The 17070-nt window shown below is 36.8% G+C and overlaps 2 protein-coding genes across 4 annotated transcripts in view; one reads left to right on the plus strand and one right to left on the minus strand.

The window, feature by feature from the left end:
• The first annotated feature begins 1008 nt into the window (after positions 1–1008).
• On the plus strand, positions 1009–6133 carry LOC103397123 (leukocyte surface antigen CD53-like). 2 transcript variants are annotated; one of them, XM_008335358.3, is made up of 8 exons: positions 1009–1138; positions 2622–2706; positions 3094–3282; positions 3375–3449; positions 3523–3630; positions 3953–4057; positions 4223–4306; positions 4538–6133. In XM_008335358.3, exons 2-8 carry the CDS (start codon positions 2644–2646, stop codon positions 4607–4609), a joined length of 696 nt encoding a protein of 231 aa, XP_008333580.1. In that variant the 5' UTR covers positions 1009–1138; positions 2622–2643; the 3' UTR covers positions 4610–6133. The 2 variants fall into 2 exon arrangements, with proteins under 2 accessions (XP_008333580.1, XP_024908575.1); XM_025052807.1 differs by having other exon boundaries at positions 3523–3567.
• A 911-nt stretch (positions 6134–7044) lies between these two features.
• LOC103397124 (serine/threonine-protein kinase A-Raf-like) overlaps positions 7045–17070 on the minus strand; it is a 22400-nt gene continuing 12374 nt past the window's right edge. For both annotated transcript variants that reach the window (XM_008335360.3, XM_008335359.3), the window contains exons 15-16: positions 9867–10001; positions 7045–9597 (exon numbers count right to left, since the gene is read on the minus strand). In XM_008335360.3, coding sequence (XP_008333582.1) covers positions 9457–9597; positions 9867–10001 — 276 coding nt within the window. In that variant the 3' untranslated portion in view covers positions 7045–9456. The remainder of the gene's footprint in view (positions 9598–9866; positions 10002–17070) is intronic.

Raw genomic sequence — 17070 nt, forward strand, 5'->3', positions numbered from 1 at the left:
GTTTTACACAAAACTACAGACAAACTCACTGTTGGAAGAATTTCATTTATTATCATTGCTTCATGCTGTACTGTCGCTTTAACAAACTGCTTGCTTCCCATATTTACTCCAGTGTGTTACTGTCGCTTTAAGAAACTGCTTGCTTCTCATCTTTACCTTGCCACACCCCATTCCCACCCATTTTCACTTCCAGCTTCTTACTCCATGTACTCACACAAGATCAAATGTTATGTAATCTGATACTTTTATAAACTAAATAAAAAGCAGAGGAAGGGTGCAGCAACTCGGAGTTGATGAGGAAGCTGCCAGAAGAGTAAGCTGCACTCTCCCCTTGCAAGAAAAAGATCCAGACGTCTTTTGTGTTGTTTACTTTGTCGTCATTTATGTTAGAATAAACCTGACACTCACATGTTGGCGTGTTAGTCCACCACAGTCCTGGCCTCTTCAGGACATTTGTAAATGTGTGGTTTTCGACTGCATTAATTTATGCTGCGCAACATTTTGAGACTTTAAGGAACTAAAAACAAACATGGTGACATAGAGTTTGTTTTCTACGTAACCTTTACTTTAAAGCCAACACAAAATATGTCAGACAACTGGTTTGAATGGAAACAGTAATGAAAGCTGCCTTATTAGTACTGTGATGTAATGTTATGTCATGGTGGAATAGTGATTTTTTCCCCCCTGATATGTGTACATATACACTTGTGATAATAGTGATAAAAATAACAATAACATACAATAAAACCAGTAAATCAACATTATGTATATATACACACACACACATATACATATATAGTTTATATGTAAATATATATTTAATATTTAATGGTAGAGTCTGTCTTTCTGTGACAACACCAGCCTCCATTCTGGACTTCTACATTTATATTTTTATTCTTTTTGGACACAGACAAGTGCCTTGATTTAGCCTGTTCTCTGCTGCACATCATTGGTCAATGAGGTTTCCATGTATGTACATCTTCAGAAACAGGAAGTGAGTGTTTCTGCTGAAAACCCCTTATGGAGCAGAAGAAACAGAGAGCGAAGGGGAAGTGAGGGACAGTAACTGTAGCAGGGGAACAGAGCTCTGAGGTGAAAACAACATCAATCTACGTGTTTTTCTTATTCTTTTACACGGGTAAGACCTCAATTTGGCTTTATTACATTTTTTTAAAGTAAAGTTCTAATGTTTCTGTTGGTAGAGTGTTTTTGTGATGTAAAAATATGTTGACAAGAGATTCCAAAAAAAGCGTTGTTAAACTTAGAAAATCAATCCAGTGTGTTAACGCTGAAACTTTAGAATAAGTTTTAATATGAACTGCCAATAATTAAACCGAAAAAACACTTTGTCTCATGTATTTATATTAATCCTTAAGATGTTAAAACAATATATGTTATAGTAAACAAAATTGAACAATTAAAAACACAAAATTGTGTAGATTCAACGATTTAAGTATTTTTTATTGTTGATTTAAAAGTATGTGCTGAACATAAAGAGGAATTTAAATTCCATCTCCATGGTGATATTATTGAATACAATAAAATGCAAAATATTATATTTTGCTCAGCATATTTAAAGAAGAAAAATATAAAATAAACATTTTGAAAATAATAATTATAAATATTTGCAATAAAAACAAAATAGCTAATTATGCATTTGAAATTTACAAAATAAAATAAAAAATACATAAAAATGTTACCAAATTGATAATTAATCAAACTAAAAAATAAAAAACACTGACTACAAAAGCATAAACATTTAAAAAAATGAATGACAGTCTTTATATACGTATTTATACTTCATCATTTTAATTATAAATGCATATCAATCATTATTCTTGTTATTAGATAAAACATGATAATAACTACTGTTCATTATGAAATAAAATTAAGAATAGACACCTTTTTTCACTTTGTCATACGTACTGCCATATTTAACATGGATTTTTTTATATTAAACCATTTTAACAACGATACACAGGTTTTGATTTAATTTAGAATTAAGCTGTCATTTCATGTCTAAAGTACAATGTTTGCATGTGTCAACACACGGCAGAAAAATAAATTATTACATTAGATGTTTTTGTTGACAAATATTTGTAACATTTTAAAAAATAAACATTTTCTTGATTTGACAAACTGCGTTCTGACAACAATGATTTCTGACAAACTGTGAGACGTTTTTTGAGAAGTCATTTTTTTCTATTAATTGTTTAGATGGTAGTCCAGGTACTTTTGTGAAGATTTTTAATGGCTGCAACAGCTGTGATGTCATCAATGACTCACTGTTAGAATTATTCAAACCGTGAATAAATAAGAAGTTTATTTTAGGGTTGGTGTACTTTCTTCTTGTAATGTGACTGCAGGAAGGAACACACACACACACACTGCTGCCTTCAGTTTCACTTCATTTTACTTGTAATTTGTGGCATTTATATACAGTATACACACACACACACACACACACACACACACAAACACACACACACACATACATATATATATATATATATATATATATATATATATACTGTAAGTGACCTGTTACTTGTGGAACTAAATTATTTTTCTAAAAGTAATTGAAATTCTTGGCTGAGCTCTTGTTAACTCTATGTTCACAGGTCTGATCAGTAGTGTGGCTCCATGGCTCACGGCTGCCTCAAGTGTTTAAAGTACACCATGTGTGTCACCAACTTCCTGTGCTTCGTACGTATGACACAGTGATATGACCAACACAGTGCTGTTAACTTGTGTAAAACACCTTCTACGGCAACTGCAAAAAACAACAACTGAGACTTAAATAACTATCAGTAATCCCCACCATTTATGACTTAATTTGAAAAAAGTGTGATTTTTATTTCATTATATTTGAGTGTCTGGCCCACAAGGTGTATGTAGTTGGTGATCTTTCGGTAGTCCTAACGTTAACTCAAGTCCAATGTTTCAATCAGTCCTTGTCTTTTTGTTGGTTTTTAATTGACATATTTCTTTTGACACATTTGGAAAATGCATGAACCAAAGCATCATGTACATGTTACACTCTGTGATCCATCAGACCTTTAAGTTGAGCCCATTGTCTCCTCCTGGTTTCAGATGTGTGGTGTGTCAGTGTTGAGTTTTGGTATCTACTTGATGGCGAAATTCCGAGTGGTTGCCCTCATACCAGAGTTAGCTAACTTTAACATTGCTAATATGCTGATGGTCAGTGGAATCATCATCACCTGTGTCTCCTTCCTGGGGTTTCTGGGAGCTTTGAAGGAGAACCGCTGTCTGCTCCTCATGGTAACACACACAAACAAACACGTACAACCAAACACACACAGGATCCACAAAGATGTATGTAAATCACAGATCTCCTCTGTGGTTGTTGACAGTACTTCCTGCTGCTGTTTCTCCTGATGGTGGTGGAGTTGACAGCAGCCTGTTTGCTGCTGGTGTCTGATGGAAAGGTGGGAGCAGGTTTCACCACATGAAACTTCTACCAGAAAACATTTGAAATCCTGACCCCACCTCTCTCCTCAGATTGAGTCAGTGGTTGAAGAGACGCTCGTCAAAGGTTTGGAGGAGGTAAAAAATGGAAAAGCAAAGAATTCAACAATACTGAATGAGTGGGATCTACTCCAGAAGAATGTGAGATACTTACGTTAACACCATGTACACCATAGTACACTGGACACTGAATAACAAGTAGTCACTGTTTAGTTAAATGTACTGCTAAGGACATACGGAATGGATATTAGTACCAAAGAAAAGTCAGCATTAAAACATTTTTATTTTCAAAGCTAAAGTTTTGAAGATCAGTAGATGAAATGAGTGTGAGGCTATCGCTACAATAACTAGGAAAAGAAAACCAAAGACAGTTTGACATATGTGCTGACACTGTCATGATGACAGTGATGATGATGAAAAATAAAGGTGATAGCAGTTCACCGATTCTTTCCATTTCTTTCAGTTTGATTGCTGTGGAGTCAAGAACGAGTCTGACTGGGGAAACAAAGTTCCTACATCCTGCTGCAAGAGCCAATGTACAATTCCCAGACCTCCATTCAGAGAGAAGGTAGGAATGGAAGTTGTGGTGGGCAACAGCCTGCTGTTTTATAGTTATAAAAATCTTTCCAGATAATTACTGTCACGTGATCTGTGCCATAACTAGAGTTCAGTTCCTCCAATTTAACTTTGTAAAATGTAATGACATTTGTTGTTTTTTTTTCTCTGTTCTCAGGGATGTTATAAAAAATTGAAGATATGGGTGGAGGATAATTTTCTGACAATAGGAATCTCTGTCATTGCCCTCTGTGTCATTGAGGTAAGATAGGGTCAGAGCAAGTTCTTGTACTACAGATGAACTTTTTTTTCTACTGTACATAGAAAGACTCTTAGCCTTAACTCTGCAAGAGCCGGATTTAACAATACATTTTAAACCAGTACATTAATCTCCTAAATTTTAATGTATGAATGTCTTCATCATAATTGGAAGTACAAGTACTATTTACACACAACACAACAATAAAAATGTTTTTGTTCTGGTCTGTCACAGGTGTTGGGAATGTGTTTTGCTATGACGCTCTACTGCCACATCAGCAAATCAGGGCTGGGGTACAAGTTATAGATATATATAGATGACGTCCACTTATAGGACAAAGGAATCGAACAAAGGAAGTTATATCATTTGTGTTTTCCTCACACTGTCAACCTCTGTGTTTTTGTAATTAATCACTCTTTATTGCATTTACAACCTACATTATGTTTATCTGTAGTGTCTAAATATACAACACATCCTATATACACTGTGTGCACAATTATTAGGCAAGTTGTATTTTTGAGGATTCATTTTGTTATTGTACAACTACAGTGCTACTGTGTCTGGAAATTTCTCCATCAGTCTTGAGCACACTAGATATGAGAAGCAAACAGTTTCTTAAAGTGACAGTACAGCATGAAGCAATGATAATAAATTAAATTCTTCCAACACTTGGTCAATCCAAAATGTTAACAAACCCTCAAACTTGAACATTTAAGTAGTAAAAGTGAAGTTTTGGCTTTCTTAAGACAATTTCTACATGTACACCATTATTAGGCAACTATTAGTGTGCAGAATTATTAAGCAACTAAATGAAAAACAAAGATTTTCCCATCTCACTTGTTTATTTTTACTTGTTAAAGTGAGAATAATAAACTCAAAATTTACAAATAAACATTTCTAAAATTAAAAAAAAAAACCCTCAGTGACCAATATAGCCACCCATTATTTCGATAACAGTCGCAAGCCTTCCATTCACGGAGTCAGTCAGTTTCTTGATGGTCAGAATTAACTTTATGTGCAGCCGCAACCACAGCCTCCCAGACACTGTTCAGAGAGGTGTACTATTTATCTTCACTGTCAATTTCCTGCCTAAGAAGGGCCCAAAAGTTCTAAATAGGGTTTAAGTAAGGTGAAGAAGGGGGCCATGTCATTAGTTTTTCATCTTTAAGGCCCTTACTGGCCAGCCACGCAGTGGAGTACTTTGATGCATGTGATGGAGCGTTGTCTTGCATAAAAATCAGTCTTCTTAAAAGATGCAGACTTTTTCCTGTACCACTGCTTGAAGAAAGTGCCTTCTAAAAATTTGCAGTAGGTCTGAGAGTTGATTTTGCATCCATTTTCAATCCAAAAAGGTCCAACTAGCTCATCTTTAAAAATACCAGTACCCTACCTCCACCTTGCTGGCGTCTGAGTTGAAGTGGAGCTCTGTGTCCGTTACTGATCCAACCACGAGCCCATCCATCTGGTCACTCTCATCTCATCAGTCCACAAAACTTTGAAAATCTGTCTTCAGATATTTCTTGGCCCATTCTTGATGTTTCAACTTATGTGTCTTGTTCAGAGGTGGTAGGGTTTCAGCTTTTCTTATCTTGGCCATGTCTCTGAGAACTGAATACCTCGTACTTCTTGACACTCCAGGTAGGTTGCAGTTGTGGAATATGGCAGCACTGGAGGTTAATGGTTTCCTGCTAGCTTCATGTTTGATTCTTCTCAAATCTTTGGCAGTAAATTTGCGTCTTTTCTTCTCGACACTTTTCTTGCGACCCTGTTAAATATTTCCAATAAAATATTTGATGGTTCTGTGATCACACCCCAATAACTTAGATATGTCAAGAGTGCTGCATCCCTCTAAAAGAACATTTTTGACTTTTCAGAGTCAGTTAAATCTCTTTTTTGGCCCATTTATCCTGAGAAGAATCTGCCCAATAATTATGCACACCTTGATATAGGGTGTTCATCATGCTTTAAATCCAATAAGCATTCAATTTTATACAGCTTGGAGTTCGAAATTATGGATAAAATGATATGGTCAAAATACTCACTTGCCTAATAATTGTGCACACAGTGTAGTAGGACATTCAGCCCTTAATACTCCTGTGTTCTCGTGATAACAAAATGTGATGTTTCTGCAGCAGCTCACGCTTCTATTTTGAAACTGCTCTAATAAAAACTGTTCTGTACAGTTGTTTTTACTCTGACGCGGTGACTCGTCCTCCTTTTCATTGTAGAATTGTTCTCCTTCGTCTGCAGTGAAACCCTTCACCCATCACCTGCAGCTGTACATTTAACAATTCAACCACTTCCTCTTTCAACCCCACCCTACAGTCTTCACACTTCCTGAAACAAAATCACTCACTCACTCACAAATACTAACTTAAAATTTGAAACTATATCATGTTATGTTGGCCATTTGACCTGCCCGTTTCTACTCCTAGCCATTTCTGGACTAAAATGTATTTTGTTCCTGGCTTTTAGCTCTGTATATATCTGGATAAGCAGTGAGTTTAAATCTAACTACTTTTGAAATGTTATTCCTTATATCAATACTTTGTTTTGCTATATTTGCTGAAATTATTTTCTTCATCAACAATACTTTTGAATTTATTTAAAGAATAAATCCTGCATCAACATTTTAAGACAAAAAAAAGAAACTAAAAAAAAAACTAAGATTTCTCTTACACTTAATTTTTTTAAACCATCACACAACAACTAAAAACAAGTAAAATGTTGGTAAAAAAATGTAACTGTAGACAGCAGAATGAAGCATTTATTGCAAACAAAAACCCTGACACCTCTGAAACTATTAACAAGTTTTTCAATTCACCTAAAGATATAAAAAAAGACAAATAAAATACAACTCTTACAGCATCATCATCTTGAACATAATCATCTCTTTTGAGACAAATTACTGTATTAAGACTGATTTTCCCTCCTCCATTGCTCCCTGCAGGTGTCTGACGGAATCTCTCAGCAGCAAAATGGTCCACATTAAAAGTCAAATTAACCATTTCAAAATAAAGCTGGCTAAACTGTAATGTGTACTGTCCGAGTGGGCTCAAGAAACACACATTTAATAATCTGCTATGACATTATTAGAAGAGATGAAAGATCCTGATGTTGCTTTGTTTTTTTTAACATTCTGAAGAGTAACTGCCGAAGTTTTAAAATCATCTTAATCTTTAAAAATTGGTTTGAATTCCCTTAAACTGAGTGAACACATTGGAGAGAATAAAGACCAGAGGCATCAAAAAACAATACTTGGTCCTAATGTATGTCCTCAGTGCCAGCTGAGGAGGAGGTCTCTAATGAGTTGCCTATTGTATTGTATTCTAGTTTTTAATCCAATTGGCTCGAACTCTATTGTCTTACATTTTAATGTAAAGAGAGACAAGACTTCAGTCGTTAATGTTCCATTGAAGGACTGCACCAGACTGACATGTTCTGAATGTGCACGGCTGTGCCATGGAACACACTTCATCTGAATGTTCTAAGGGAAGGATTTAGGCTTAGGCTAAGAGTTCACTACACTCACTCATTCTAACACACTGGGCCTTTAAAAAAACATTCTGTTGTTATTACTTAGACAGCTTGTCTTCCTTTTTATTCAGTAAGATATACTTAAATATTTTTGGTTTTAATGTGTTACACATAACTTTAGAGTATGTATAAGAAACTCTGTCTTTAAATGTTTGCTGTTTGCATTTGTGCTTTGGGTATTTGTATAAATGGCTGCTGAGCCCTGCAGTGAAAGGGTATGAGGGTAAGAGTGATCCAATGGAACAGAAAGTACCATGTAAAAGAATCTTTCTGTTCAAAGAAGCCAAACATGGATGCTAAAAATGACCCATCAGTCTTTCTTAACATTTGAGCACCTCCAAAACAGCGAATATTAGTAAATAAGACAAAGACAGAGGAAGGTTTCACTCTTACTGCTCCGAAAACATTCACTGTAACAAACTCCTGCAACTGACACCTAAACCAGGACCACCAACAAAACCACAAAACACCAGTATAAGTTAAAATAGATTTATCAGGGTACCCAGCCCCTAGTTTCACTGCATGTAAGCATATTAAATATAGGAGATCTTATCAACACAAATTGAATGTGGTAAAGATGAGTAAGGAGTACATTCAGAAAGTTTATCAATTAGAAAGTCTGTGAACTGAAAGCAGAAAACACACTGGATTATAATTGCTTTTAGTAAGGATAGAACTTTCAGAACATTAGCCCCTCCTAATAGTGCCACAAACGAGATTAACTTTGTAATCCTCGAAAAAGCTAAAGAGGCCCTCTAACAAAATTCCGCATCACTTTTTGTGTGAAAGAAAACAAGGACCTGGGGACTCTGCACCCTGATCAACAAAGTCTCTCTCTCCTGCAACTGAAGAATGATTTTGAGCAGTGTGCTGAAATGGGTAAGCGGTCACACAAAAGTCAGTAAGTAGAGACCAACATTAAAGTGATAAACCACATATTTAGAGTTCTGTAAAGCTGCAACACTGGAGAGATGCCACTTTTCAAATGCTTTCCATAGGAGAAAAATCATGTAGCATCACTGGCTTCTTACATGAAAAGAGCAAGCAACATTTTCATGATTATTGAAACCCAAGTCGATTCTTTACAACCATTCTTAAGGTCCATCCGAAAAAACACATCCCACATTTAAATATAATAATTCAAAACCTTTGTGTCTGTGAGCAAAGAATGGAGGGGACGGGGCTTAATAGACAACACTTGGTGGTCAGTGAGAGAAGACAGGCTGAATTATTCCCTATTAACGAAGTTTAAGACTAAATCGTGAACAAAGTGACTCAGGATATGTTTCTTCCACAGCAGATGGATCTCACCGATATTGTTATACTTTGAAAGAAGCACGACTGCACTGAGCATCTAAAGTATGTGAGCTTATCAGGTGACCTGGAACAACAGGCATCATTGCTGAGTTTAACAGATTACAATGTTGGATTATGATCACACTGTCCAACATTTAAAATAATTTTACCGTTGTGCTGTCTTTTTGATCACAACAAATAGTTTAGTGATTTGATTATATCAACATTCTAGACTTTCCAGCAGGATGTGAATTTTGTGGCCTGGTTGAGACACAGGAATGAAGTGGAGTTGGACAGGTGACCGCAGCAGCAGGGTTTTCTCACAGGGGCATCAGCCTTGTGGTGTGGAAAAGAAGGGGATTCAGGTCCTCAGCATGGACAGCCCGGTGGAGCGACGGCTCCGAACGACTCCGCTCGATTTTTGGCAGTAAGTCTTGCACATGCTCAATGGATACCAAGATCTGAGGAATAAAAGAAAGATGTGTAAGTGTAAGGTTGAGGCATAAGAACTAGCCTCAGATGTTAACTTCTGAAACCTTAACATAAAAAGGTAAATTGTCATTTCCTGTACTTTGCTTACAAATATCCTCTAAATGGGATCTGTTCTTTTATACTATTATAGACCTACAATAATCATTCAGACAATAAACTATCAAATGACACCACAGCAAAAAACCGAGTCGTCGCCTTATTTTTATATGGATTTTAAATAGACAGATTTCACACTTACCTGTGGAAACAGAGGCCTCTCATCTCTTTTTGTCTTTAGGCAGTCAATAATTAGCCTTTTCATTGATTTGGGTAAGGTAGTACAGAGTTTACTGAGGTCTGGAGACAGGTAGCCCCGTCCAACCATAAAGATTATCTGAGAAAAAAAAACAACATAAAATTGACTGTCAGAAACAGGCTACAATTTAAGACAAGCGAGTTTCTACATTTTAGAACAGGTTGTCCTAAACACAAAGACAGTGTTTATTTAATTCAAGACAATGGACAAGTGTTTCACTGTCACTCAAAAAATGACAGATTGGACTCATTGATTGAACATGACTCAGAAAACAGACGAGAGAGAGAGAGCGAGCGAGAGTGTTAAGATGTTGTAAATACATTTATTCAATCTTTACAATATATTCGTTGTATTAAGTTTCCATATCAATTTATACTGTTATTGAATGCTGTTATTATGCTGTACTAAAAGGGAAAGTGCTGAAAACAGGTGTGCTGATGGTTTACATAACAGGATGATATGGACAGCACTGAATGGTAACGACTGTTACACTTGGAGATAGAGACGGAACACAGAACCGACCAGAACTAGTTTCTTTGCCCAAATAAGGAGACCGACGGAAGACTAACAAAAGACAAAGAGAGAAAAACATCCGAACTGCATGGTCTTATCTGACTTGATTAACTACAGGACATGCACAAAGCTCCTATTGGTGGAGAATCCTTGTTTGGAGCAGTCTTACCAATCAGTGCTCAGAAGTGGCGCATGAACACCAAGGGAATGCCAAGGTACTGACCATTGAAGTGTGTAAAAAAAAAACTGAATTTAAGCTTTGAGCACTGAGGTTTCTCTCAGTGCAGTTCTGAATGTAACCATTGTTCTGCACTCCTTGATGCAAGTAAAACTTTTAAACTTTGAGATCTCGCATTTGATTCTTTATTTGATTTTTATTTGAATCTTTGTGTGTTAGGAAACTGGGGTATGAACTAACAGCATATTATACAGTCCTATCTAACAGAAAAAGTTTCCTGACATAACTTGGTCCTTCAAGCCAGATCAACAAAATCCAAGACATCATTGGAAAACCAGGAGGTCATCGCAAAAATCCATGCATGGTCTGAGACAACAACTCAGCACTGAAAGGCCGACTTGAGGCTTCGGTGGTTTCCACGGATCCAGCGGTGCTTGGTGACATCGATCCCAAGATAAAGAATTACTGCGCGCAGTAAAGTGAGTATAATACACGCAAAGTGACAAAGTTAAGAAAGTCAAAAATAGAATAGTAGGTCCTGAAAAAGGTAATGGTGTCTGATGAGAGGTCAGGGACCGTTCAGACTTTCCTACTAAAAACTAATAGTGTCTGATGTGAGGTTGAACACGATCGTTCAGACGTTTTGAGTGAATAAGAATTGTGTGAATGGTTGTCTTCAAGAGAAATTAAACTGTATATAAAGACAGTCTGAGACAATAAAAGTTAAAGTGTTTTATTTTGTTTTGATTGTGGTCAAAATTGAGAAAGTTGGTTCACAGTGACAGCTGTTCTTGCGGTGCGTTAAGTACCGCGGAAACTTGGTACAGTCGATGATTTCTGTGGGTGAGTGACTGATCATTGACCACAATCTTTTGTTGAAATATTGCTATTATTATAATATTATTAATTAACAATATAGTTATTAATAATTATTATTATTTTGTTAAAATATGGGACAAACACAAGGCAAAGAATTAACTAAGAAGGAGCGTAAACGTCTCCAACAAGTTAAAAAACATCTACAAAAAGACCATGGGAAGATCAAGACGTTATGCAGTATGCCCAAACATGGTCCACGAAATATTGAAGGAATTGCCATTTTGTCTTGCATTACAAACGCCATTTTGAAATAAACGCTGCATAGTTAAAAATTTGGAAAAAGGCAAAAACAAAGACACTCCCACTAGGAGGAGTTTAGGGGTGTGCCTTCAGGGGGTAAACTATAGCCGAAGTAGCCTAGCAACTAGCAATTAGCTGTAGGCCTAAATAGCATAGTTGCTATTAAAACTAAGGAAAGTAGTGGTATTAATTAGCACTACTTAATTAGCATAGATTAGCATAGCATAACTATATAACATTGATGCTACGCTAAAAAACATTGATGCTAAGCTAAATAGCATTAATGCTACGCTAAATAGCATTAGGCTAAGTATTAGCATTAGAAAATCTTAATGAACTTTTGATATAAATCAGCATAGCATAAGTTGGCTGAACTAATGCTAAGCTAATTAGCATTAGCCTGTATAATATTAGCATTATCATTCAGAGTCCAGAGATTTAAAAATTAGCATATGTTAACATAGCAATACAAGCTAATTTAGCTCAGTTAGTGCTCAAACCAACACAGATAATAGCACGGCTGCTAAGTAACTAAAAAAAGATTAATAAACAACTAATCTGAAAACAAAACAGTAACATAACAATGGCTGGAATTAACAATGCACCACAATTAAAAGATGATGAAGACATGCAGGAATTTGAATCCAGGTTTGACCAAATTTTGAACGCAATACAGGTCTTCAACCAACTGATACCCACTACAATCCATTATATAAAGACAGATTTTTGGACTATCTGCCTAAAATTGTACGAGACATGGTTGAGACTTCCTGCGTTGCGCTGAAAACATGTTACTTAAAAGATTTCCATGCACATGTAGAACATGCATGGGACAGATATCAGGCAAATAAACAAAAAGATAAGAATAAGCCTGTACAAGTTTTTGTTTCATTGCCAAGTAAAAAATGGTCTGATCAGGGAGTTAGGCCTCAGCAAAGAAAACAATGGCAACAGAATGATGACTCTGACTATGAGGAGGGTAATGACAAGTGCTATAATTGCGGTAGGAGAGGGCATTTTGCGAGAGTATGTACAGCTCCTCGCAGACAGAAAAAACGACCGCAACAACGAAGGTGCTAGAGCACGTAGGGGAAGATAAGATGGTAACAGAAGTGATGGGCGTCGCCCATACAAACCATGAGATGATAAACAGAAAAAAAAACTGTGTCACTAGAAAGAATCAACACTGTAAATTGCCAGCCCCAACAACTATGAAACAACTAATGTCCTTCCTTGGAACATTTAGTTATTGCAGACAATGGATTCCAAATTACTCCAAATTATCTAGACCGTTATATTCTTTACTTTCAGGTCCAATGAGTTCTGCACCAGCTACTAAAATCACATTACAATCTGATCATTTAAGGTGCATGGCTCCATTGAAAACAGCACTACAATCCGTAGTCTCTCTAAAATTACCTGACTATAGCAAACCCTTTAGCCTTTACTGTGATTCAAAAGATGGACACGACTTCTGTGTTGACTCAAAAACACGGCCCATCACAACGACCATTGTGCTATTACTCCAAACGGCTAGATAATGTGGCTGCAGGCTGGCCACCGTGTGTACAGGCTGTTGTTGCAGCTGCAGAAGCAGTGATAGCTTGTGCTGACCTTGTACTTTATCACCTTCTCACACTTCATGTCCCACATGCAGTCTCAGTACTGCTGAATCAGAACCGTATTTCTTTTCTGTCACCTGCACGACATCTACACTGCATGACTACATTACTTTCACAGCCTCATTTGACTGTTATTAGATGTACAACTTTGAATCCTGCTACACTTTTGCCTACATCACAAGATGATGAACCACATAACTTTCTAGACTGTTCTTTGACTACTTATTCACCCAGACCAGACCTGTCAGATCAACCAGTTCCTGATTCACTTTGGTTGTTTACTGATGGTTCATCTGTGAAAGACACTTTTGGTGTCACCTGTACTACATATGCTGTGACAACTCTTACTTCAGTGTTGCTCTCAGACACACTTCCATCTTCTTATTCTGCTCAAGCAGCAGAACTAAAAGCTATGTACATGGCGTTCCACTATGCTTCCGGTTTTCCAGTCACAATTTACACTGATAGTAAATATGTTTTTAATGCTTGCCGCACACACACAGCTATGTGGCATCTTTGTGATTTCTCCACATCATCTGGCAGTCCAGTAAAGCATGCTCATCTTTTGAAAGACTTATGCCATGCTCTCTCTCTTCCTTCAGCTTTAGCTATTGTACATTGCCCGGCACACACCGTTAAAACTGATCTTGTGTCCCTGGGCAATGCCTTAGCAGACTGTACTGCTAGAGCTATAGCTACTGGACAGCATGTGACTGATGTGGCTCTTAATCTATTGTCGACACATCAGGTTGACAATAGTGTTCTTCTACAACATCAATCTCTTATGCAACCTACTACTGATATGACTAAATCTGAAAATGGTATTTTATTTCATACTCCATCAGGTAAACCGGTACTGCCACCGTCCCTCTATTCTTGGGCTGCACATGTGTCCCATGGGCAGTGCCATGTGACAACAACAGGGATGATTGGAGTAGTACAAGTTTTTTACTGTTCAAATTTTTCAAAAAGCTGCACAGAAGCATGTACAACAGTGCATAATCTGTTTAAAACATAATGCTCAAGGAGCTGTAAGAACAAGACAAGGCTAATTTCCGATGCCAAAGGAACCCTCTAAACATCTACACATGGACTATATTGAACTAAACCAATTACAAAATCATTATATAGATACATAGTCATTGTCTGTGCTTTCAGTAAATGCACTGAAATTCATCCAACTGCTAATGCCAATGCTGAGTTCACGTGCAAAACAGCAATATTTCTGAGATATGGATTCTCAGAAATCTACTCCGTCTACTCAGATAATGGGACACATTTTACAGCAGCATGTGTAATGTGGACTGTGTGGAATAAGAGGGACATCATGTTTCTTCACTTTTATCACATTCATTATTGTGTTTCCAATTATGTGGTGGGATTACCAAACAAGAATAGACAATAATAACATGAATGGAACTGCATCTTATTTTCAGAACAACTCATCTCATCTACTGAGATGGAGAGCTTTGCTGGACAATCACGACCATGAGGACAATCATTGGTTTCAAGTTGCTAATTTCACAGCAGCAGCACATAATTTAACTGATTGTTATGTTTGTTCTTTTGTTCGATAGCCCTTCACAACTGCAAAGGCAATAGTACTAAGCTGCGTGTATTTATGCCAGATTTGGCTACCTTGCGAATTTCTGAATATGCACAATGGCGTAAGCCTGCTACATATTCCAATAAAACAAACTACACTAATTTAGAAGGATTAGGTATTGCACGATGGCCGATAAAGGCTCCATTCTGTCTCAAAAGAAATTGTGGTTCAGTAGACGCTCCTTACTGTCGTGAACCACCCTGTAAGCCCAAGTTTCTAGGTATATCTCTATGTTCTGATGAACTACCAATATCAAGATATGGCACCAAAGAATGTTTTACACACTGGATGTTTAATGCCACCCACTGGAGGGACAACAACTGTTCAAAGACAGGTTTAGCCACTTTTAATTTTTCTGCAATAGGTGAACGATCTGGTGTACAAAAATAGATCTCTACACAACCTCTCCTCATGGCACTTCCAGGAAATTGGGGGTGGCCGCGTCCTTAAGAATATGTATGGCATTGTGGTTCTAAAACTTATCTCTGGTTACCAGAAGACTAGTGTGGTACATGCTATTTAGCTAGAATACTTCCAGCTTCTGTAGTTGTACCTAAGGTAAATTTAACTCAATCTGAATATTCTACCGGTATTCACCGTTACAAACGTAGCACTACAGAAACAAAGTCGCCTCCGCTTTTTAGTAATGTTAAAGGATTTTTTATGACTCTTTTTCCAATGTATGGTGTTGCATATCTAGGACATAGAATGAATGACGTTTTTTGGTCACTAGAGAATCTTACTGCTTCTGTGCTACATCTTGCTGAATTTGTTAAAGATGATCCTGAAAAGCGTGCTATGAAAACCATGATTATGCAAAATCGTATGGCATCAGACTTCCTTCTAGCAGAGAAGGGAGAGGTATGTGCCCTGGTTGGTGATTATTGTTGTACAATTATTCCTGATTCGACTGATAATATTACACAGATCATTGGTGAAGTGCAAGCTTTACAGGAACATCTCCAATCACAAAAAGATGATTCACATTGGACTTGGGACAAAAATCTGCTTTCCTGGCTCACTTCCAGTTCCTGGTGGAGTATCCTTTTAAAATTACTTATGCCTGTTTTGACTGTTTTTATTTTGCTTTGTTTGATTTCAACTTCTGTAATACCGTGCATTAAGTCAATGATTGCTAAAATGGTATCAAGTAGACTAATGTATGTGCATGCCTTGTACCAACAAACTTATTCTCTCATTCCCACTGCCCCACAGATTGACGAGAACACCTCAGCTGTTTGAAGTGTTCAACTGTGCTATAGTTCCGAAATGATGTCTGTGCAGAAAAACTAATTAAAGTTGTACATGACTGATAATGAGAAGTTGTTCTATTTCACAGTTTAAATTGATATGTAAAACAGCAGGGAATGTTAAGATGTTCTAAATACATTTATTCAATTTTTACAATATATTCATTGTATTAAGTTTCCATATCAATTTATACAGTTATTGAATGCTGTTATTGTGCTGTACTAAAAGGAAAAGTGCTGAAGACAGGTGTGCATGCTGATAGTTTACATAACAGGATGATATGGACAGCACTGAATGGTACCGACTGTTACACTTGGAGATAGAGACGGGACACAGAACCGGTCAGAACTGGTTTCTTGCCCAAATAAGGAGACCGACGGAAGACCAACAAAAGACAAAGAGAGAAAACATCCGAACTGCATGGTCTTATCTGACTTGATTAACTACAGCATTTCCACATAGCTCCTATTGGTGGAGAATCCTTGTTTGAAGCAGTCTTTACCAATCAGTGCTCAGAAGTTACGTGAGAACACCACATGGCTGTAAAGGGAAGCTTTATTTTTTAAATATGAGCAATAAAATTTAACATTACAACCATTTAACAACCTCTTAACATATATGTATGTATTAAGAATGCAAAAGCTAAGACCCCAGTATTGCTCAAATAAAAGATCGATAAAAAGTCAAACTTCACAAAAACAAACAATTGAGTAATTATTTGCTGAAATTCATACCGACACTCAATAAAATAAAATAAAAGAGTTAACGTTTTATGTCAAATCGCCATGTTAAGATTGTAATAAGTACATAATAACGATGTAAAACCTGAAGGAAACCTGAGGTGGCTTCCCTTTTTTT

This window comes from Cynoglossus semilaevis, chromosome W (assembly GCF_000523025.1).
Source record: "Cynoglossus semilaevis isolate Cse_v1.0 chromosome W, Cse_v1.0, whole genome shotgun sequence".
Taxonomy (NCBI): Eukaryota; Metazoa; Chordata; class Actinopteri; order Pleuronectiformes; family Cynoglossidae; genus Cynoglossus; species Cynoglossus semilaevis.